We start from the raw sequence: 24,585 nt of genomic DNA, 5'->3' as shown, positions 1-24,585 counted from the left end.
CATTTGAGAATACTACACACGACATCATCAACAGGTAATACTCTCTTGCCAGTTTTAATATCTTGTCTTTATCTGTGGTTTTGTCTGACTAAGATGTGCTATGGGGAAGATCTTGGGTTGATTTTATTTGGGGTCTTTTGTATTTCTTGGGTCTGGATGTTTGAATGCCTCTCTAGCATTGAGAAATTTTCTTCCAGGATTTCATGGAATAGATTTTCCATGCCCTTATTAGTTTTGTCACATTCTGGATACCAATTATTTGGATGTTAGGGCATCTAATAAAACCTGGTCTTTCTTGTATATTATCTTCATGTGTTTTTTTTGGAATTTTCTCCATCTTTTTGGTAGTTTTCTCTCAGTCAGAGGTTTTCTCTTCTACGTCAGAGATGCGATCTTCCCCATCTTCTTAATCTGCCTTTAATACTTTCAAGAATGTTTTTGATTTCCTGTATTATGGACTTCATACCTAATAGTTTCATCTGATTCTTTCTTAGCGTGTACATTTCTGCTTTCTTATCATGGAAGGCCTTCCTGATCTCCCGGAATTCATTGTCTCTTTGCTGTTTCAACTCATAAAATTTGGTCACCATGAATGTTCTAATTTTTTTCTCTGACATTTTGGTAAGATCCTCTGTTTTTTCAAGAAATAGAGGGGAGTCACTGTGTTCTTCTGATGGAAACATATTTCCTGTTTTTTTTCTTTTTTCAGACCTGAGGCGCTTCATCTACTTCTAGATATTAGGAGATGTATTCAATATGGAATACCTTTTAGGAGAATGTTTCTTTGACTAGGAGCAAGTGTGTTTCCCTTTTGATGTAGAGTCATGAGTGTCAAAGTCTCTCTTTTGTTGGGTGTAGCAATGTGGTCCAAGGAGGAGTATTCTATTCAGGTGTCTGAAGAGCAGTATCTCCTTTTTGAAGGTGGGTCAGTAAATAGGAAGACCCCAGGGAGTCTTACAATACTAGGGTATTTAAGAACTGTGATTCTAGACCTATCTAGAATGTCTAGGAGGGTGGAATAAGGGGAAGAGAGGACCAAATAAGAGGGAAGAAGGTAAGAAGGAGAATAAGAAAAATGTATGTGCTGTGCTAGGTGTCTGGAGATGAAAGTGGGGCTCTGTTGTTGAGCTGGGTACGATCTTGTATGGTAAGGAGAAATTTGAAATGAACAAATCAAAGAAGAAGAGAAAAAACAAAAAGTCCTACCAAACTGACAGTGATAAGGAGTCTCTGGACTTGGAGCTGCTGGGGCTGGAACTGAGGCAGGGGGCCCTGCTTCAGGGCCCATTAGGACCAGGAGTGTAGAGATGAAAGTGGGGTCTGGAGCTGAGCTGGGGGTAGTACTGTGTGGTAAGGAAAAGTGTGAAATTAACAAATGAAAGAAGAAGAGAAAAAACAAAAAGTCCTACCAAACTGACAGTGATAAGGAGTCTCTGGACTTGGAGCTGCTGGGGCTGGAACTGAGGCAGGGGGCCCTGCCTCAGTGTCCCTTAGGCCAGGAGTCTCTGCTATAGATTTTTTTATAATTAATTTTGTATCCTGTCAGTTTCCTATAGGAATTTATGATTTCAAGATTTTTGGGGGGTACTTAATTTTTTTTTTTTATGGAAAGAAATCTATTACTCTTGGGTAGAAAAAAAATTTCTTAATTTTTTTTCTCATCTGTTCATTTAGCCAACCATTCAATCAAAAGATAGCACTGAATTCTCACTAGAAGCCAGCACTATGCTCAACACCAGGAATACACAATGGATCCCACTCATCCCCAACTGCAAAGGAGCTCCTGACTACAGGAGTGACAGAGAATACTTTGACATAGTGGGACATGGCTGTTTCCATGGAGACAAGTATAGAACACTGTGGAGCCCAGATCAATAGGGCTGAGTGACAGAATCCAGGAAATGGCTGGCAAGGAAAAAGTGAGAGAAAGCAAAAAGATCAAAGCAATGAGAGTACTCGAGAAGGATCTTAATATGCCGGGTGAGGCTGCACCAAATACTGAAATGGAACAGACTGGGAACAATAAAGTTTAAAAGTAAAAGTACACAGAAAAAGCGGCCAGATAACAAACAACCTCTGGACTCAGTTATTTCTGCAACTATGTGAGAAGAAATCCTACACTAACAACCAAGATATTAATGTCCAATTTTCCATAGCTTTTAAAAAGCAAACACCTTTTAAATGAGCAGCAGATAAAATGGTGCCTGATGTATAGGCTGATACATCTGCTATTACAGAAGTTGGCAGCCTTCCGGGACAACCACACTCAGGCCTTGTGGCCCTCTCTCTTCCTTAGGACCTGATCTGATCCAGAATTTTAATAAGCAGCCCTATATTGGCAAATAAATTTTGCAATCCAAAATATGAAGGGACTTTCCCCCAGTGTGTAAATGACACCTGGGAACTCCAGGACACAAAGTCCTTCCAGGGCACATGATTGAACCTTCAGGAGTCCCTAGGGAAGAATGTGGTTCACATTGTGCTCCCCTGATATCTCACTTTACAGGGAATGTCAGCTGTGCGGTCACTAGACCTCTCCATTCCTCAGTCCTAACCCAGTGCTCCAAGTCCATCTGGGGCCGACCTCCTCACACTTACCCAAGAACCATCAGGGAACAATGCTATGCAGGAACTCCACTGAGTCTCACCTACAACTACACCCACAGGGTGTGTTGCAGAAAGATCCTGAAGGCTTTCATGTAAAACTTTGGATACATTAAGTCTCCCAGAGCAATACATCCTCATAGCCTAACAGACAGGGATCTCTGCGTGAAATCCTGTGTCCCAAACACTGTGTGTCTGTCAAGTCCTTTGTTGCATCCCCTCTGTACCCTCTATCCACTCACAGGGGTACAAGGGCCTGCTGTGGGTCTTAGTACAAGGGTCTGAGCTCAGATTGTAATTGGGTCTCGTCCTGTCCAGGCATCTCCTCATCCTGGGTCTTCCCTGCTTTCTACAGAAATGCATGATCTCCGGTGAGACTGTGGAAAGGGTCAACTTGGGAGGATGTTGGAAAACATGTGTCCTGGGCTCCCTGTATTTGAGGGTCCAACTGCTCTGGCAAGAGAGACCACACCAGGCCCAGAAACCAACTCAGGGATCTGCCATAACATCACACCTAGGACACTGGTGAAGTCCTTTCTCCTACCTACACCCCTGTCATGTTCACCCGAGTGAGGATTCTTCATGCACCCTACACACCAGAGCTTGAACAAAGGCTTCCCTTGAGCACCAGCTCACTAAGCTCCACCATCCTTACCACACGCTGGTCTACACTCATCCAGTCTCCCACATAATACAAAGACACTCGGACTCGTTCCATCACTGGAGGGGCCAAGATTCCACTCAAGCCACAGGGGTACAATATTTTCTCAGCTGCCCCCACCCTCCTGCTGTCCCTGTGTGGCCCTCACTTTAACCAACTTCCCCTTCGATCATGACACATTCTGGTTATGGACCTCCAGCACCTGACCTTTCATCTGCCAGGAATTCTGGCCAAGCAGGACCCCCACAGCACAGCCATTCCCCCTCCCCCTGATGCCTAATGAAGAGCATCAGTAGCTGCTCTAGACTCAGCTTATCTGTGAATGTCCTCATGAGGTCTCCCTTTAGGTCTGCAGCAGGGGACAGTAAGGGAGGGAGATATAATGTTCACCAGTGCCCAGACTCTGAGGGCCATGCGATCATCTGGGGGTCCTTATGCACATCCGAACCAACATCTTTCAGACTCAGCTCAGGAGGGAGATCCTGATAGGACCATTAGGAAGACACCAGATGGGAGATGGGTCATGACTACATAATGTGTGTGGGTCCATGGAAGGACTCCTGCCCAACAAACAATAGAGGAACCATCCCAGTCACCCCACTTTGAGAAGCCTGGGCTTATCAGAAGTGTGGAAGGGAGAGTCACCACTATCTCCCATCACCCTCTCAATGAGACAGAGACACAACTGCCTCCAGGAATCCTCCCCACCCTGGCCTTCCCCTTGCTCTACACAGGAGTCAAACCCCACAGTCTGTGCACAAACAGGGACCACTGCAGGATGGGATGGTGACCACAGCAAGAGAGGAGAAGCCAACACATCTCAGAACATGAAAGTACCCCAGAAGCTGCCCATCGATTGGAATGGGTTCTCCAAGCAACCATCACTCTAATTTATGATGGATTGTCACTTTTCATTTTCTTTGTAGAGGTTTTTGCCTAAGGGCATATGCACTCACCAGTGAGAGAGACAGAGAAAGTGAGAAGGAAAGTGGGAAATACCCTGTAATCAAGTCTCGGTGGGTCAGGTGGGAGTCCAGAGAATCAAACACTTCACCATCTACTGGCCCCAAGTGTCCTTTTTCTCTAAGTGTGACTATGATACCTTTAGAATATTTAACTCTATTTTCTATTCCACTCTAAGAGAGGCTGAGTTATTAACAAACATTCCGATCTATCAGAGGATGGCAAACCCAATACTGTATCCTGTCAATCTCCCGATGGGTCTACAGCGTGGGTCCCAAAAAAGGTAAGATAGAAAAGCTCAAGCAGTTATCTAAGAGGTGATCCCAGAAATACCTGCAGGGCTGTGATGGGAACATCTCAGGAAAGAGAATCCAGGTGGGGCCCAACATCCTTAGGCCTATACTGGTACAACCGCACTCTGTTCTGAGACCACCTGGGGCTCAGGCGTCTCCCATGGGTGTTCCCATGGGACCTCCTTCAATGCAGCTAGCCTGCTATAGACAGGGAAAGACTGGGTTTTTATGCTGTAACACATCCCATCAGAGACAAGGCATGGATACTGTGGCTACAAATGTGGCTAGAGTGTCCTAAAATGTAGGGACCCAAGGGGAAGTACAAATTTTGACCCAGCTGCCACGTCCATCTCTAGCAGCCTCAGAATCACTCATGCCCTCACCACATCTCACAGTGATATTTGCCTGTGACAGTTTCTAAACACAAAGTCATAAACACAGAAGTATTTGGCCCACTATTGGCATGGGGGTAATGGTGCTAGATTTTCACATGACCAACCATGATTTTAGTCTCAGTCATGGTGGCTTGAAAATCACACTGGGTATATGTATGTGCACCCAAAATCCCAAGAGGAGAATGGAAGAGAGGGGATAATGGTGTAGCCATCCCCCCCGGGTGGATTATGTTTCACTTGTCCTCTCTGTCTCTGTGTAATGAGTACACATGGCCAATTCCACAAAAGGAAAAAAGCTAAGTAAAGAAACACAAACATGTTCAGAAGGACCAGTTGCTGCAGGAGGCGTGGAGAGGACAGACACGGGCCATTCCCTGCCCTCCCCTGACCTGTGTTCTCACAGGCACAGAAAACAGGAGAATGTACAGGAGATTGAGAGGCCGGCGCTGCCATGCTGAGTATGAGGGAGTGGGAGTTCCATGTCATTTGAGTATTCCTTGCACACTTGTCCTCATGGCCCTGGAAGTGGCATCAAATCACATGTGCATAGGTGTGCACACATGGTCCCCACAGCCACCTGGTTTCAGATGGTAAGTAAATCTCAGCTTTCGGGGTAAAAGTGCTGTAGTTTTTAAGGCTAGCCTATCTGTGTCGCCCACACAGCAGAAGGAGCCTCTGCAACAGAAATTCTCCCATCACTGAGATGCTCCAACTGAAGAAAAGACAGGTGGAAGCCCCCAGTTTTGGGGGGTGAGATAAGGTAGAGAAAGGAAGAGGGGTGGGAAAGACCGAGCAATGATCATGACACTACAGAGCTCAGGGTCAAATGAAAGACCCTCTGAGATCCCCAGGGAAGCTCCCACCTGTGGGCTGCACAGATTCTGCTGCCACCTGAACAGCTACAGCTGGTGTGGCTTCCTCCTTGGTGTGGGTCATCCAGGCCTCGACCACAGTCAGATGTTGGTGGATGCAGATTCGACTGGGTGCCATTTGAAGAGTGGGTGGGGTGAGTACTGGGATCACTGTGTGGATGACTGACTTGACCTGTGCTGGGAGATGGAACGTCTGCCATTATGTAGTGTCCCTCTGCCCAGGTCAGCAGTGGCCCGTGCCCTCAAGGTTGCTTCCAGGTTTGGCCAGCTTCTGCCCTGGTATTAAATTAATTTGGCCCAGAGGACACATCCTTGTGCACACATGCCCATGTCCCTAATGGTCCCGTGGCTAAACCCCAGAGGGATTTTGTCCATAGGATCACAGACTGGACACTGACAGAAATGGCCCTAGGCTGCGTGCCCTACTGGTCTCAGGTTTCCACCTGGTGGTGTTCAGGAGGACCAGGTCTGAGAGGATTCCATGGTGGAGCTGGGTCTGACAGGTTGAGCCCTTCCTGAAGCTGGGGCATGGCTGGCAGCTTGGGGTTTCTGCTCTGAGGTAGTAGCAGTCTATTATTCTGCTGTTCCAGGAGCCTTCAGAGTGGACTGTCGGTTCCAGCAGTATCTGTGTATGAGGGTAGGTCCACGGAGTTGTCCTCATGGGCCCCACTGCATGGCCTTGTGGGTGTCTGCAGGTGTGTAAAGGTGTAATTTACCAGGAGGTGCTTGGACCTGGACATCTTTGGGAGGAGCACCTAGCCTCCAGGGGACCAACCTTCACAGCACTCTTGGCCTCAACCATGGGAGGGTGTCATCCTGTCATGATCCACAACCAGCAGCTCACGCCCCTGAATGAGAGCCCACCCAAGACTACGACCACTGCACCCACACCCGCTAATTCAAGGGCACTGACTGACTAATGTCCCTTCCCTTCAGTACCATGGTGAGAATACCACACCTCCCTGTCATATTAACCACGCTCAGCAGTGTCTAAGTACACATGGCCATGCTAGAAACACCTAAGATAGATGTCCCCATGGGGGCGGTTGGACAGTCGCTCACCCCTCCCTCAACACGATGGATTCTCACCTCCTTCCTCTGTGCTACACCTCTTCAGGATGACACTCAGCCAGGCCAGGTGAAGCAAATCAGGTCAATCCCTTCACCAACTAAGGTTAAAGTGGGCCAAGGGTCAGGACAGAGCTGACGATACTTGCAGTGTACTTCAACTCCTCTCTGTGATGTGCCACCCATCCTCTCACATAAGATAAACCAAGCCCCTTCAGAACTGGAATAACCTTCCTGGTCCTGTCTCCTAACAGCTGTCAGTTCTGGGTTGGGTCCTGGATACTGTGACTGTTAGGTCTTCCTGCGAGGTTTGAATAGACACACTCTTCTCAGTACGAAGACTTTCCATCACTTGGCTCTTTTCCAATGCGTATATTTCAGGGCAATTTTATGATTGGACATTCCAAGTGAGCCACTGGAAGCACCAGACTGGCTGGGATGGGCCTGTCTCCCATGGCGGAATTCAGAGGAAATACAGCAGACAGCTGCCAAATGGGGCTTGCAGCTTTGTATTCTGCTGTGTGTGCTTGGTTCTCAGGGTACGATGTTCATTAGATACTTGCTGGGAGCCCACTGCAGACACAGTAGAGACCCTGACTTTGGGAAGTAACTTGGCAGTGTGTGCCAATGACACCATGGCACCAAGGGCTCATCACGGTCAACCCATTCCCAGAGGTCACAGCATGGCCTTCACCCCTGCAGACGTAGCGCTAAGGAAAGACAGGGCTCTTATTGATGGACTCTTAACCTCCCCTCATCTCTGCAGTAGCCCACTGCAGACACAGTAGAGACCCTGACTTTGGGAAGTAACTTGGCAGTGTGTGCCAATGACACCATGGCACCAAGGGCTCATCACGGTCAACCCATTCCCAGAGGTCACAGCATGGCCTTCACCCCTGCAGACGTAGCGCTAAGGAAAGACAGGGCTCTTATTGATGGACTCTTAACCTCCCCTCATCTCTGCAGTCAGGGCCTTGTCCAAGGATGCACTGTGGGCAGCTTCCCAGAGAGCCCTCGTGGCTCTCAGGACTCACACTTCCCTCCCACACAACTGCCCTGAGGAGCCAATCTGTGGTAAGTCTGGGTAGAAGGGTCTGAATGGGTCCTGGACAGGCAGGCCTTCATGTGAGTGAATTACTGTGTCACCTCTGCCAGCACAGCCCAGCCCCACACCAGACATGGATACCAGAGACTTCTCCTCTTCCTGCATGAGGCTGGGTTGATGGCCCATGGTAGAGGTCCTCGGTCCACTTGGTGTCACAAGTTTGAGATTTGGGAGGTACAGGTTTCTGATCTCCAGGTAGACCACACTGGCTGATGAGCATTGCTTTAATTCCCCACCCTGAAGTCAAGGTGAAGATTTACAGGGAGGTGAATTATGGGGTGCTCCAGGCTTTCCTCCCAGAGTGCTTCTCAGTGTGTGCACTTGTGCTTTCTCTGGGACCCTCTCCCAGCAACTGGTTTCTTGAGGACTTGATGCAGGGTGAATGTGGCCCAGGAGTTGACTCAGGGCGTTTCAGTAGTGAAGACCACAAGGAGCACTCACCTCATGACTAGAGGTCCCTAAACTGTTCTGGGTGGAAGATGGATGGGGGAACTATCTCTTGCCTGGTTCCCTATGGGATCCCTTTAGCCCTGGGGCCAGTCCATGGGGAACTTGCAATATCTCAGCTTGCCTGGCAGTGTGGATTAGGCCAGGGAAGGGGTAACATCATAGAGAGGGGACCACAAAGATTTCAGATTCTTCCTCACTCAGTATTATTTTTTCTTTTTTCAAGTTTTTCTTTCTTTCTTTCTTTCTTTCTTTCTTTCTTTCTTTCTTTCTTTCTTTCTTTCTTTCTTTCTTCTTTCTTTATTTATTATTATCATCATGATCTGGTATATATTACATTCATTCACATATAGCTTTATGGTGTATTACATTTCTTTTTCCAGAAGGAATACCATGCATGTCACTCAATACAGAGACATTAAAATCCCCCTTTCATCATCCAATATCTTTTCATTGTTTTTCCTGATTATTATTCTAATTATTTTTTAAACAATCACTATTTCTCATTTCTATAAAAAGACTGCCCAAAATGAAATACTTCTCAGACCAATCCAGTTGAGAATATTATACACGTCATCATCAACAGGTAGTAAGCCATATCTGTGTCCTATTAATGTCATGCTTCTCTATTTGTTCTCTTGCTATCTCTTTCTATACTATTCTGTCCCCACCCCATTCCACTCTGTCTTATCCTCGTTAAGTATCCTCACTGCTTTTATGTCCTCCAATATTTCACTCTCTACAATAGAGTGCAGATAGTGGGTATATACAGAGTGGATACATACAACATCTTTCTTTCATACGTGCTGATATTTTGTTGCTTATAAGGGAGAAACTGCATTAAGGCAGCCCTTAAGGGGAAGGGATTGCACAGCTTGGTACCAGGGGCAGAAATCTCAGAACCATCGGGCTCCTGACCACACAGACCAACAATCCCCAAGATAACACAGCAGACTGGAAGGTTCATGAAAGAGGGCAATGATGTCTAAGTTTCACTTCACCTCACGCTTCTCATGGAGAGGATGAGGACATGAGACCAGGACAGGAAGTGACTCTCCCTGGACCAAGAGGGACAACCAGATCTAGTCAGAGCTGGGCTTCTCTTTTTGACTCTCCCTTTGCTAATTCTTCACCTCTATGAATTTGTGATCTGTTTTGGACACTAGACCTCGGTTTTCCAGGGGAATATGGGTGTTTACAGGTCAGCAGATGCCAGATTGATCCTGTCAGCACACAGGGATGGGAACCTCCTAGAGGCACCATGATCTCTGCAATAGTCACCTAAGGGGACGCTAGGGATGGCAGGTCTAACAACAGCTCTGTCTCTCCACTCTTGTAGCATTGACTGCAGCCAGTCCCTGCTAGGTACCCTGGGGTGTTTGTGTGGGTGTCACTATGCACAGTTTGGACATTGCCCAGGTTGGAGGGGGAACAGCTGGTACCCTATGGGACCTTCAGAAGATTTGTTGAAGGCCAAGACACCAGGAAGAAGAGCCCAGGAAGTGACCTCACTTCCTTCACAGTAGACCCCAACAGAACCCAGAACCCTGGTTACCTGGCACCCACATTCCAGTAACAGCCATACCAAGCTTATTTAGCTAAAGATACTCGAGGGAGCAGCATGTTTCTACACTGTGTCCCCCATTCCCACGATTCAGACCTCCGCACACACAGGGCTGAGGGCACTTGGCAGCGCTGGAGGCACTGGGTCAGCCTTCGTCACCGAGACCCCTGGACATTTGCTTGGAAGAAGCCAAAGGTAACACAGGACAACCAGGACTGGTCAGCACAGCACAGCCTGGCCCCTGCTCAGGTCTCATCTGAGATGCCATATACCCATCCCAGTGTGCAAGTGTCAGGAGGGAAACATGGGAGGGCCTTCTGGGCAGGTGGCAGTTAAGGGTTTTAGACAGCTAGAACGGCCAGTGAATATCATTGGTGGCTGAATGATAGGGGAGGTTGGGCTCACCTTCTGCCTGATATCTGCCATGAGGTGGAGTAGGTCCTTGTGCTATCCATGTGGCGGTTAGGTCCACCCAGGACTGTGTGTCCTTTAGGCAACAGAAGGTCACAGGGCTGAAGTGGGAGGGCAAGGCAGGGCTCTACTGCCCCGAGCCTCCTACATCTCTGACACTGCCTATCAGAATGCAGGACACTGGGAGAAACCAGTCAAAAGATTTGACCCATTCCACTTCCCTGAGTTAGAGGCGGGACCAACAGGGTCAGGGCAGCGAGAAAGGGACTTCCAACCAGTTCCAGATTTTTCAAAGGCTTCCTTCCCAGACCCCCACCAGGGAACTCCCAGGACTCTGTCAAGTCTTTGTCCTTAGAGAGGTCATAGTCCAGCTTCCACATATGTGCATCCCTGCCCTTCTCCACCCCATCATAGAGCACAGCCTTGGCCAGGCAGAGCACCACTTTGGAATGATTTCAGAAAACTGAAAACGCGCTCTATGCACAGTATTTTAACATACTACAGTTTGTATTTTCATGGGTTTGAATCCTCGTTCCTCCTTCGTCCCTTTTCAGAATGAAAGCAAGATGGCCACAAACCAAGAAAAGACAGGGTACAGCTTCCTGCAAAACTACTGCAAGTGTGGCAGCACCCAGCAGCTTCTCGACCAGCTCTTCATGAAGTAAGCCCCACCCAACAGGGCTGTAGTTCATGGAGAGGCCCCTCAGCTCCCTGAACCTCACTTTACTCCTGAGGTATAGAGAAGGCTACAGATACTAACTTCATGGGGTTTGGCTGAAGACTGGGTAGGTGAGTCCAAGACCTGGAATGCAGGAAGGGCTGTCTGTGGGTGAGGTCTCACCCATGTTTTCCTCTCCTTGGAGGAATCACTTGGCCTTGGCCTCAAGCTCAGTGGTTTTGGTCAAAGCAGTGTTTCCATGTGAAGAGGAGGAGGAGAGTCCATCTGGGATTCCCATGTTTGGTGCAGCCATAGTAGGGATGCCAGGGATAGCAGAGATTCCCCATGCTTAGTCAGGCATCTGGAAAGGGACTGGTTGGACTCATCCCCGGGCGAACATACATGAAGTACCTATTGTATGTTCTGCAGTTTTCTAGGCACTACCATAGTTGAATTTTACAAACAGAAATAACTCCCTCCCTCCTGACTCCACCTGGTCAGGGATCAGTCTCTAACACAGAGTAGCAACAGGTACAGTAGCTGTGACCCTCTCTGGCCTCCTCTAGGTATGGATGTATCCTCCCTTATTCCACAGAGGACAGCAGACCCCAGGACCAACTTAAAAAGTGAGTGGGCTTTGGGTTGAGAGGCCGGTTTCAACCTCCAGGCTGGCTAGGAGATGCAATGCCTCTGACCCTGTTGTCCGGATCTACCTGCAGAGACATGTACTCCATCCTGGCCACCTGGGTGGACCAGTTTTCAGAAGATTTCCAGCAACCCCCAGATTTTCTGTGCCTCAAGCTTCTGTTGGCCTATGTGACCCTCAACATGCCTGGCTCAGACCTAGAGCACCGATCCAGACGTCTCCTGGCACACCTGGAGAGCTCAGCACTCCGTGATGCCGATCCTCAGGGTGAGCAGGACTGGGAACCCCCTAATTCCTTGAGTATGGTAAGCTTTCCTCCAGGAGGCTCCAGAGGCTAAAGCTCCCAGAAGCCAGGTCATAGCGGTCCAATGGGGCAGATGCTGCAGAATGGGAAGACGTCATGCAGTCGGGGAAGGGGCATGGTGGTCTGAAGGCTGGGGATATCATATGGCTGTGGCCCGGCAGGCATGGGGAATGTTGTTATCTCCTCCTCCTGCAGCCCCAGGACCATCTAGTATTGCACAGCTCTATCCACTTGCGAGCCAGCCCAGATACCGCACCGACCCCAGAGGCTGCGTTCAGGGCCACCATGGCATCAGCCTACATTGAAACCACAGTCACCTGCACTAGCCCTCACATGAGGCCCCCAAGGCCATCCTCACCACTGACCCTGATGCCACAAACCTCCGTGGAGAAGCCTTCTTCACCACCCCCAGTGAGAGATGTTGATACTGCAGAAGATTGTGTGCTGCCCCTCACCCACCTTGGAGCCTAACTCCCCTCTGCTGCTCTCAGAGGCCCCAAACACTGCCCAGTGTCTGGTCCCAGCCTCCCCTATGATTTCTGTGCTTCACTGCCCCTGCTGTCTCCTGGGAGCCAGAAAACTTCTTTTTGTTATTTATTTCCTTATTTTTTCTTTCTTTAGTATTTCATGTCCCTCCATTAATTTTGTATAGTTCGAATAAAATTTAGTTACTATACATTACTTCAGATGCCCTATTTTCTCAACCCGGTATCTTCCCTCCCTTCCTCCTCTAAATATGAAAGCAGAAATGGAATGAGACCGTGTCCTGGGCCCCTCAGGAAGATGCAGAAAGGCATAAATGATGCTCCTTCTCTGCCCAGACTCCAAACACCTGTCTTCGACAACCTCAGGACTGTGTCCAGGCCAGAGGAACAGGAAGCCACAAGTCACTCTAAAAGTCCTTTTCTTTTCTTTCTTCTTTTGTTTTGGAGAGGTTTTTACCATAGGGCTCATGCGCTCGCCAGACAGAGAGAGACAGAGAGACAGAAAGCGAGAAATCATCCCCCAGGGGACATGGCCACACCACAATCCCTTCTCTTCCATTTTCCTCCTGGGATCTTGGGCACGCATGCACACGTGTCCGGCATGAGTTTAAGTCACCGGGTCCGGGACTTGAACCAAGGTTGACTACGTGGGAGTCTAGCAACATAGCCATTACGCTAACTGCTGTTCCCTGAAAGTGCTATTCAATGTGTCCCTTTAAAAGAGTTCAAAGGAGCCAGCAGGTAGCGTGGTGGTTAAAACAGTAGACTCCCAGGCAGCAAACTATTGTTGGGGTCCTCAACAGGATGACTTTGAAATCATGTTGGACGTGTCATGCCAAATATCCCCAGAGGAAAACACAGGTGAAGGGATTGCCGTGTCATCATCACCCCTGGAGGAGGATGCCTCCCTTTCTCTTCCTCTCTCGTGAGTGCACATGCCCTATTTTGAAATCTAAAAACATAAAAGTCAGGGGTTCTCACTGCTCTCTATTTTTGTGTGAGTTTTAGCAGTCTGTGCTAAAGGATGAACTGATTTATCATAACGACATTATATTATTTAGTCTGTTTGTCATTTTTTTCTGATTTGTTTCAGATCTGCCTTGAGATCTGTAGTCATACCCTCTACTGTTATTTCTTATGTTGGTACTATTACTATTTTTCTTCTCATTCACTCAGAAGTGTCTGGATTTATTGTTTTCAAAGAATAAGATCATTATTTTATTATTTCTGTCTATTGGTTTTCTGTTTTCAATCTTACTGATTTCTGCTCTCATCTTTACTATTGCTTTCCCTCTATACTTTTGTTTTATCTTCTTTCTGTTTTCTAGGTTTTTGAGCATAGAGAGTGACTTCATTCGGTTCTTGTAACGTGTGAATTTCTTACTACACAGTTTCTTTTCAGCACTGCTCTAGCTGATTTCTACCACTTAGGAAATGTTATAGTTTTCTTTCATTCATTGTTTTGGTGTTGTTTTTCCGTGGAGGAATAAGCCTCATGAAAGAGAAAGGAGGAGAGAGAGAAATCTATTACGTATTGGGCATGAACACATTATAATCCATTCCCTCTGTTTCTCAATCCTTTCAAGATTTTGGGCTGGGAACACACACACACACACACACCTGGCTTATCTTTCAAACTGCTGTGGCGTAGAATCAAATGACGGTCCACCAAATGGGATCTGGTGTCCTGTGGACCAGAGTCAGTTATATGGGGTCTGGTTCCCTGTGCACTGTGTGTTACTACTGCACCACGGGACTGGTCCTCAATCAGTGACTTATTATGTGTATCTTCAGATTTTCTTCTTCACCCACACTTGTTTAGGAATTTCTTATTAATTTCCAATGGTTTGGAGAAAGCTGACCATTACCTTCCTCATACTGATTTGCATTGATTCAATGTGGCCTAGGAACACACTCCATGGGATCATTTCTTTTGACTTTGTAGAGGTTCATTCTGTGATTCAAAATTTAGTCTACCATGGCCTACGTTGTGTGGGCTACCTGAAGGATGGTTTGAAGTCGTTTCCAAGTGGAATTTATTACCATTATCTGTTAGAATATGTTGGTTGATGATGTAGTTGACCTCTGCTTTGATGCTGCCTGTTTTCTGTCTACTTGTATTTTCAGTCGTGGACTTGAGATGTTGAAGTCTCCTAATTCATTGTGGTTTTGTCTATTTCTCCCTTCATTTTCATCAGTTCTGCCTCCAGGATTGGGCAGCTTCTTGGTGCTTACATATTTAGAATAGATAAGTCGGCAAAAAGGAAAGGCCCTCCATCGTATTATGTCCCTCTCACTTTCTAACAATTTTCTTAGGTCAGATACATATATATGTAATATTAAAAATATTCTAATGTCTGGAGCCAGCAGATGGCATACAGGTTAAAGTGGTTAAAGTGCTGGACTCCCAAACATACTTTTGCTTCTATAGCTGGGGGGTTGAAACTCACACTGGGTGTGTGTACATTTTTGCCCAAAATCCTGAGACAAGACTGGAGGAGGAAGGACTATGGTAAGACCATTCATCCTTGGGGGAGATTTTTCACAATTTGTTTTTCTGTTTCTGAAGTTAGCACTTTTCCTACAGCAAAGTTCTCTCAAAAGCAAATCTCTAATTTCTTTTTATCTTCTTAAATCTTGTTTGTCTCTTTGTTCAAAGAAGGAGACAGAGGCAAGAGTGAAAGGCTGAAAGAGCGATTAAGAAAAGCTCGCTTACCAGGGTCATTATGCCATAGTCCAACCCCAGTCACAGTTTGTCCTGAATAGAGATAGGCACGGGCACACCCAATGTGCACTAAAAAGATCTGGAGCGAACCCAGGACCTTTCCTATCTGGCTCCGGTGTGCACTAAAAGGATCTGGAGCGAACCCAGGACCTTTCCTATCTGGCTCCAGTTGGGGATCCATCTGTGGTCCCACTTCAGTTTTCTTTTCATTGCTGTTTCCACATTTAACTTTTTCCAACTTTTAACCTTGAACCGGCCACCACTGAAATATTTGAAGTAAGGTCTTTTGAAAAATATTATTATTAATTTCACTTTTTTATTATATGATTGCTAATATATATATTAGATATTTGTTCCTATAGAGTTCATGTGCTCAGCAGTCAAAAAGAGGGAGAGAAAGTGAGAAATGATCCAATGCAGTAGGTGGCCACATTGCAATCCCTTCTTCTCCATTCTCCTCTTGGGACTTTTAGCATGTATGCACACATGCTGAGTTGAGTTTCAAGCTGGCAGGTCCGGGACTTGATATGAAATTGACTACATGGAAGTCACTCAATGTAACCCATATTCCATCTGCTTTTCTCCATCATAACTATTATTTTTGGGAGGGTGAGAGTTGCTTTTTTTGTTTTGTTTTGTTTTGCTATAGGTAGCGTGCACTTGCCAGAGAGATGGAGAGACAGAAAGTGAGAAATCACCCCATAGGGGGGGATGGTCATGCCACAATCCCTTCTCTTCTATTCTCTCCTTGGGATCTTGGACAGCATACATACATGCTGAGCGTGAGTTTCATCCACTGGGTCCGGGATTTGAACTGTGGTCGATTACAGCAAAATATCCATTATGCCAAAGGCTGGTCCCCATCATAAATATTTTGAAATTTGCTGCAGGACACATTTCCTCATTAGAGAGAGACAGAAAAAGAGAGAGATAGAACGAAGCAAGTCATTAGGTACAGGACTCAAACCAGGGTCAGACATTGGGAGTCCAGTGTCTCAACAACCGTGTCACCTGCTGGCCCCTGAAGTAAGGTTCTGGCAGACAGCCTCTGATTCCATCATGGTTTGTTAATTTATTTAATTACCTGTCTTCTACTGATTATTTATTTGTTCATATATAATTTCCAGAAGGCCTATGTACTCACTGGAGAGAGACAGAGAAACAGAGAGAGGAGGAATGGGAGAAACAGCCCCCTGATCAGATGTGGTGATGCAGTGATCCCTTCTTTTCCATCTCCTCATCCTGCTGGGATTTTGGTCTCGCATGATCCATGATGGCCTGTTTTTCCAGCTGCCTTGTCCTGAATTCAAACTGCAGACAAGCATGTGGGATATGGATTTCTGAATGACTAGGCATGGGACCACCTTCATTTATACATTGATAAGGAATATAATGATTACAAAATCAAGGCTTGGATTAGTGTTCTATGGCTCCCATAACAAGAACAACGGCTCAAAACACAGAAAGTTATTCCCTCATAGTCCTAGAGGTCAGGAGATTAAGATCAAGTGAAACAGGAAAGGTAGAATGCCTCATGAGTGGTATGTTTGAGAGAAAGTTTCCATTGTGGTCAACTGAGACTCAGTCCTCCTGACATCCCTCAGAGAAATGCATGGATTGTACCCATCTTCCCTGTAGGAAGGAAGAGCCTACAGACACTCTTCAATCATTTTATTCTCCAAAGAGAAGGTTTTAGGCACTTTTATGTGGATGAGGGAGGTCAGAGTGATCAGCAGGCCAGTCCATGGCACAGCAGTAAATGTGGCTCTTTGCAAGGCAGACCCACAGGGTGGTTTGCAGCTTAGGACAGAGACCTCCCTGAGTTTTCAGGGGACTCATGCCCCATAACCCAGGTCAGCTGAGGTGAGAGATGGAGCCTGGTGTCAGGCCCTAAACGGTTACAGTATCCCTGTTTCTGTCTCCTATTCGTGAAATTGAACTTTTAACATAATGTGCTGAGCAGTATGTCCATGGGGAGTCAGACTCTCACTCCAATGAACTCAGAGATCGCAGACTGCATAGCATGGGCCTATGAACTCACATCTGACTAACGGTCGTACTCAAGACTCCAGGTCTGGAGAGAACTGTGCCCTGTTAGTCTTCTGGCAACCCTAGCCCCTCCAGGTCACAGGTCTGGGGAGAAGGCTTGGCTCTGAATGTTTATTAGAGAGGCATTGGGAGTCCAAATTCTTGCAGGCCCCACTGCAGGAGAGTGCACCTACACTAGAGGCTTGGTCTCCCTGGCAAAGAATAGATCTGGATTGGTGACATCCCATATCTGCATTGGTGGTGGCTGCCTGAGCATGGGTTTCTCTGTGGAGGAGAACTATGGTGAAGCTCTCAGGGAAGCTCGCTCCTGAGGACACCTCCCTGAACTCGAGCCCCACCCACTCCACAGTCCTTCTAGGTCCCCCATTTGTTCATTGTTTGGAACCTCCTGGGACTTCCTGGGCCGAGTTTCATGTGTGGGCACAGACCTTCCCAGGTGGCCAGTATTGCTCCCTCAGCTGGATGCAAGGTTGACGGAGGGATGGTCAGGACAGGGAATGTGACCCTCTGACACCAAGCTCCCAAGTGGGGCCTCCCGAGGTCTTAGACCATCCTGATGAATGTTCTGATGGGTGGAAAAGATACCTGACACCTCTAGGGAACAAAGTCCTCCCAGGGCCTTGATCTGAACCTTCAGGAGTCCCCATAAGCCGATGGTTCACAGTGTGTTCCTCTCCTCTCTCACTCCCTGGGGCTGCTCAGATGTGTGGTGACCTGAATTCCTTCATCCCCAACCCCTTCCCAGTGCTTCTTGTTTCTGCCACCCCCACCCATGGCCTGGCAGAGAGCAGTGCTATGCAGGGAATCAGCTGGAGCTCACCTGCAACCTCACCCACAGCAGATGTATCTGATTGGTCATGGAGGCTCTGAGGAGTATAAAACTTTGGGCACCTTAAGGGTCTCCCAGAGTGGAAGATCCTCATGCCCCACAGATATGGGACTCTGCCTGCGATCCTGTGTCCCAAACACCTGTGCCCTCTAGTCCTTTGTTCCACCCCCTGTGTTCCCTCTATGCACTCGCAGGAACAACACAGCATTCTGTGGGTCTCTGAACAGGTCTGAGCTCAGTCTGTGATCTGCTCTGGTCCTGTCCAGGCATCTCCACATCCTGGATCTTCCCTGTGTTCAGTAGAAATGCCCAGTCTCCAGTGAGATTGAGGAAAGGGCCACCTTGGGAGGATGTTGGAAAACCTGTGTCCTGGGCTCACTGTATTAGAGGTTCTATCTTTTCTGGCCCTCCCATCCCACACAGGCAAGAGAGACCACACCAGGCCCAGAACCCAACTCAGAAATCTGCTGTAAGCATCATGCCAAGGATACTGGGCAAGTCTTTTCTGATACATATAATTCTGTCCCATCCACCCACATGAGGGTCCTTCATGCATCCTACACACCAGGGCCTGAACAGAGGCTTCCCTTGAGCACCAGCTCGGTCACCTTCACCATCCTTCCCACAGGCTGGTCTCCACTCATCTAGTTCCCCCATACTACAAAGACACTCAGATTCTCAGAAAGTCAGTCTTTCTCTGTCTCTAAAAATCCATTTCTCTTCTGTATTTATTGTTTTGGGGCCTGTTCTTGATTGGATAATGCTCACTGACAAGACAATGAAATTGGATCTTCCACATCTAACCTACTCAGATTCCCATGTTAATCCCTCTGGAAATACACCCAGGAGTGCACCCAGAGTTATGCTTTTCCTAAGTGTCCCCTAGTCCAGTCCAGTTGATGCCCAAAACTAACCATCACTTTCTGATTCACAGCTAGGTATTTAAACAAGTTCTGTCATCTGAAGGAAAGGTCCCCTAGTACACAAAGAAATTCAGTGTGTGTGCACCTACAACACAGTAAGTCCAAGAAGAAATGTGTATGAGAAGGTGCTCACTGGGAGCAATGTATCGGCAGGAACCTGGTATTCAATAAAAAGGGAACTCATAATGCAGTAGATGGACTACTAACCAGTTGGAAGAAATGAAGTAGCTTCCTATACAAACATGAACACTATCAAAACTATGGTAATGGGGACCAGCACTTGTCATAATGACTATGTCACTGAACTCTCATGTAGTCGACCATGGATTGAGTCCTGGACTTGCTGGCTTAAACTCACGCCAGGCACACGTGTGTGTGTGTGTGTGTGTGTGTGTGCCCAAGATCCCTAGAGTAGAATGGAGGAGAAAGGATTGCGACATGGCCATTGCCCTGGGGAGGGGGGTGATTTCTCACTTTCTGTCTCTGTCGCTCTGTGTTTTTCTGGAGAGCGCATGCACCCTATACCAAAAACCTCTCCAAAAAAGAAAAACTATGATTAAGGCAATGGATCCCACATGACTGAGTCTGTGATTCAAATCTTAGGCCCGGCTGCTTGAAAATCATGCTGGGCATATGGCATGCATGACCCAAATCCTGAGATAAGACTAGAGAAGGGATTCCAGCAAGGACATTCCCCCGGTAGGTGATTTCTCACTTTTCCCCTCTCTGTCTCTGTAATGGGTGCATTCACCTTAAGCAAAATTAATAATAACAAAAACTATGGTAAAAATATCAGTACTTTCCAAAGTAATCTACAAATTCATTGAAATTGCTATTGATATTCTGACAATGTTATTTGGTACAAATATTAGAACAGGAACATTACGACACATTATTCTGTTTTTTAGGCAAAAATACATCATGACTTTCCCAACAACCAATCAGAAATATACACCCTAAAATTCATACAGATTTCAAATAACTAAAGATCCTGAACAGATAAACTATTCCATAAAAAAAAAAGAACAAAATTAAAGGGCTCACAATTTCTGATTTCAAATCATACTACAAAGCTACATTAGTGAAAACAGAGTGGTTCTGACATTCAAACAGATGTACATATAGGCAATGGAACTTAGAGCCCAGGAATAAACCCTTACAGCCAAATCATTTTCAATCTGGCGGCTAAGAAGACCTTCACTATGGGAAGGACAGACTTTTCAACAATAATGTTGAGTAAACTGGGTGTCAACATGCAATTTTGAGATGTAAACACTAAACTATAGACCTCTTAAGTGGAACATTAGGGAACAGCTTCACAACAGTGAATTTTGAAAAGCTTTCTTTTATCTAACATTAAAAGAACAGAAAAGGAAGAAAGGAAGATAGATAAGAAGGAAGGAAGAAAGGATTCACCTTCTGGAGTGGAAAACAGCTATGTAGACACACATATGTGGCCTGACAACAAGTTCATCCAAAAATATGAGACCCAAATGTGACGGTCCTGCCATCCCGACACGCCACACTCTCTGATGTCTCAGAATATGCAGGCTCAGCAGCTGGGCTTCTTTGTATTTGGTCCCAGCACTGCTTCTTCCCTAGTCCTGCACACATAGCGATGGCCATCCACAAGCAACACATTTGCACAAAGAGTGCCTGGCAGAGGGTGGGAAGAAAAGTCAGCCTGGGGCAGGCCTGCCATGTGGAGACCAGAGGCTGTGTCCACCCTGGCCTAGACTCCTCTCCTCCTTCATCCTTCTCTCTCACTGCACAGGTAGGACAATCCTTGGGGACACAGGGCAGGCCCCAACCTCCTTCAGTAACATGGATGAGACTCCTTAAAATCATCACCCTAGTCTCTACTCCTCATTAATATGTGTCTGTGCCTACAGGTTCCCTCTCCCAGCCTGTGCTGACTCACCCACCCTCCCTCTCTCATCTCCTGAAGCACCTTCCAGACTCACCTGCACTCTTGCAGTGACACCAGTGTTGATGGCAAAACCTTATACTGATAGCAGCAGAAGTCAGGGAGCCCGCCCTGCTATCCCTGTGACATTCCTCAGACTTCAGTGAGCACCAGGGCTCCGGGATCCAAAGCTGTATTCTCTGGATTTGAAGACACTTTGACCAGTGCTGGTGTTCTGCACACCTCTGAATTGTAGCTTGAGGATGATGCCAACTATTACTGTATGGGCATAGCCTTGCTTCGCACAGTGACAAGAGCCGACGTGGACACGAGACAAAAACATTGCTGGTTTCTAACTTTTTGTTTTCTGCTCAAAAGGGTGGGTCAAACATATGCAGGGAGTTGGAAAAAGATGCACGGTTCTGTTGTCAGATTGTCTATCTGCTGTTAGTGGGAGCTCACAAAGCTCTTAGTAGGCTCACAGAGCCCTCAGCAGTGCTGACAAACACTTCCTCCCTCTTGGAGTATGTTAAGCTCAGGGTGAATGTTCACAGAGCGCTTTCCTCCCTCTTGGAACTCTCAGCATATAGAGACGAGCTGAGCCAAGCCAAGGCCATTAGGGTTCAGCAGGCCAAACCAAGGCCACGCAGAGCAGTACTAGCTTCTTTCTCTCAATGGGCTGCAGACAATAGCAGCTCACCACCAAAACCAAACTGTCCTACATGCACATGTGCCTTATACTCAATAGTATAAAATGGCACAGCCATAATTACCGAACAAGCATGCAAGTGCACCACAATTAAATACATAAGGTGTTGGAAGCAGCATTTGGTATAGTGGTTAAGGCACTCGACACCACATAGCTGACCTCAGTTCAAGTCCCGGACCTGGTGGCTTGCTCTCTCACGTTCTCTCCTTCTCACTCTCCCTCTCTCCCTTCTCTCATCAAATTAAAATAAAATGAATGAATAAATGAAATTAAGCAATTAGTTTTTTTAAAAAAACCGTGTTTACTCTGTGGCTTTCAAACATGGTAAGATAGGAGGCAAGGGAGCCAGACTAAACTATCCTGACTCCATTTGCAATACACCTTGTCAGTCACTTCATGGAGGACATTTAGTTTAAAATAGGGTTTTTGAACCTTGGCCCTATTGATGATGAGGTCCAGTTCATTCTTTTTGAGATCATCGTTCTGTGCATTGCAGGATGCCGAGAAGCATCCTTGGGTCTCACACATCAGATGACTATAACACCCTCATCCTCAAACCCAACCTATCTCAAAAAAATCTCCAGACATTACGAAATATCCCAATGGAGAACCAACTCACCCACTGTGTGGCGAGGGCCAGGTCGGTTCGAAAAGTGGTTGGCGCCACCAGTGACTGGGGTCGGCGGGAAGCGGGGAGGTGCTTGGGGACCCTTGGAGGGCAGAGGCCTGGGCAGGCAAAGTGTGGGAAGCAGCTGGAGAAACAGAGTCCCGGGGAGAGCACTGGGTGCCTCTGTCATGCAACAGAATGGCCCCTGGCATCGCCCTTCACAAGGACACCTACAGCAAAGTCCTGGCATGACCCGGCGCCTAGCCATGAGGTCAAGGAATGGGAGGATCGAGGAGGGCTCCCGAGGAAGAACCGATCCCAGGGCAGCATAGGGATCCTGCCACCACATACCCACATAACAATCCCAGGAGTCCCTGGACTGCCGGGCCAAGGCCTTCGGGGCGACTCCAGATCCTCCCAAGCGACTGGCCCCACCACAAAGGCCGCAGAGGACTGACCTATACCACTGATACTGTCATCTGCCTTCCTCATCCTTCAAGTCCATCCGTCCATCAAGTTCTGCTCCATGGGAGAGACACGCACCGAGGGGGCTACACACCAAGGGCTCCCAGGTCTTCCCCTGGGAACACCGAGGAGAGCCAAGCTCTCGGGCAGCAGAGGTGGGGGAATGGCGCCCCAGCTCTGGATATGCCAGGTGAAACGCCCACGCACACACGCAGCGACTTGTAGAATATAGTCCCAATGCCATACGAGGACTCCCCTCCCCACTGGGAGGGGAAGGCGCTGTCTGGGGATGGTGGGGGAAGGAAGGCTTTGTCCACAGTAGAGGAAAGCTCTTTCCAGGAGAGGGAAAGACATTGTCCAGGGTAATCAGGCTACTTTCAGTGTCAAACAAATGCTCAAAGATTCGAAGGATAAAAATGAGTGAGCCAGCAGCTGGTGTGGAGGTTAAGACAATGGATCCCACATGGCTGAGTCTATGGTTCAAATATTAGACCCAGTTGCTTGAAAATCATGCTGGACATATGGTATGCATGGCCCAAATCCTGAGATAAGACTAGAGAAGGGATTGCAGCAAGGCCATCCCCTCTGGTAGGTGATATCTCACTTTTCCCCTGTCTCTGTCTCTATAATGGGCCCATGCATCTTAAGCAAAACTAAAAAAAAAAAAATATGCTTAAAATGTCAGTAGTTTCCAAATTAAATCTACAGATTCACTGAAATTGCTATTGACACTGCAACAATGTTATTTGGTACAAATATTAGGGGAGGGACATTAGGACACATTTTTCTGGTTTTCTGCACAAAAATGCATCATGATTTCCCAAAAACCAATTAGAAATACACACCCTAAAATTCAAATAGAGTTCAAATAATTACAGATCCTGAACTGCTAAAACTATTTTATGAAAAAAGAACAAAGTGGGAGGTCTCTCAATTCCTGATTTCAAATCATACTATAAAGCTACAATAGTGAAAACAGAGTGGTTCTGACATACAGACAGATGTACATATAGGCAATGGAACTGAAAGCCCAGAATAAACCCTTATGTTCAAATCACGTTCAACCTGGCAGCTAAGACCATTTGCTATAAAAAGTTCTTTCCAAAAATAGTGCTGAGAAAGGTGGGTGTCAAAATGCAAATTTGAGATGTGAAAACTATAGGCCTCTTAGAGGAACATTAGGGAAAAGCGTCACAACAGTGGATTTGGAAAATCTTTCCTTTATACAACATCCAAAGCACAGGGGGGAAAAAAGGAAGGAAGGAAGGAAGGAAGGAAGGAAGGAAGGAAGGAAGGAAGGAAAAGAGATAAGAGTGAAGGAAAAGAGGACGTATCTTCTGGACTAGGAAACACCTATGTAGACACACTCCTGTGCCCTTACAATAGGTTCATCCAAAAATGAGAGACCCAAGTGTGATAGGCCTGTCATCCCCTGACACCCGACACTCTCTGACTACACCTATGTAGACACACTCCTGTGCCCTTACAATAGGTTCATCCAAAAATGAGAGACCCAAGTGTGATAGGCCTGTCATCCCCTGACACCCGACACTCTCTGACTTCTGAATATTTGTGCATACTGAAACATTCTGAGAACTCACCCCTCATCTATAAACAATGCTTGCTGTGTTTGTTCTCAAGCAGGATCACCCAACTCACTCAGAGCACCACAGTCATCTCAGCCCTGGCCCTTGAACAAGGGGCTGCTCAGATCTCACTTCTGAGCCTGCTGCATCTGACTTCCCTGTAGCCTCCTCAAAGTGAAAGTCATCACATTTCCCCAGTGTCCTCCTGGTAACTCAGAAGTCCTCCCCTGAGAAGGCTGGTTATTAACATCAATGACCTTTCTTTGAAAAGCGCAAAGGGGTTCCCACAGCACAGCCTGGAGACTCAGGC

General features: G+C 47.0%; 1 protein-coding gene across 1 annotated transcript; it reads left to right on the top strand.

Moving 5' to 3' along the window:
* The first annotated feature begins 10,023 nt into the window (after positions 1–10,023).
* On the top strand, positions 10,024–12,632 carry LOC102494207 (ral guanine nucleotide dissociation stimulator-like). Its single transcript, XM_006165288.1, has 5 exons — positions 10,024–10,167; positions 10,938–11,044; positions 11,608–11,667; positions 11,761–11,954; positions 12,187–12,632. The coding sequence occupies exons 1-5, from the start codon at positions 10,030–10,032 to the stop codon at positions 12,294–12,296; spliced, it is 609 nt and encodes a 202-aa protein (XP_006165350.1). The 5' UTR covers positions 10,024–10,029; the 3' UTR covers positions 12,297–12,632.
* The last annotated feature ends 11,953 nt before the right edge of the window (positions 12,633–24,585 follow it).

Source organism: Tupaia chinensis, unplaced genomic scaffold (assembly GCF_000334495.1).
Source record: "Tupaia chinensis unplaced genomic scaffold, TupChi_1.0 Scaffold143875_1, whole genome shotgun sequence".
Lineage (NCBI taxonomy): Eukaryota > Metazoa > Chordata > Mammalia > Scandentia > Tupaiidae > Tupaia > Tupaia belangeri.
Note: the sequence above shows the minus strand (reverse complement) of the source record. Positions and strands in the feature narration are given on the sequence as shown.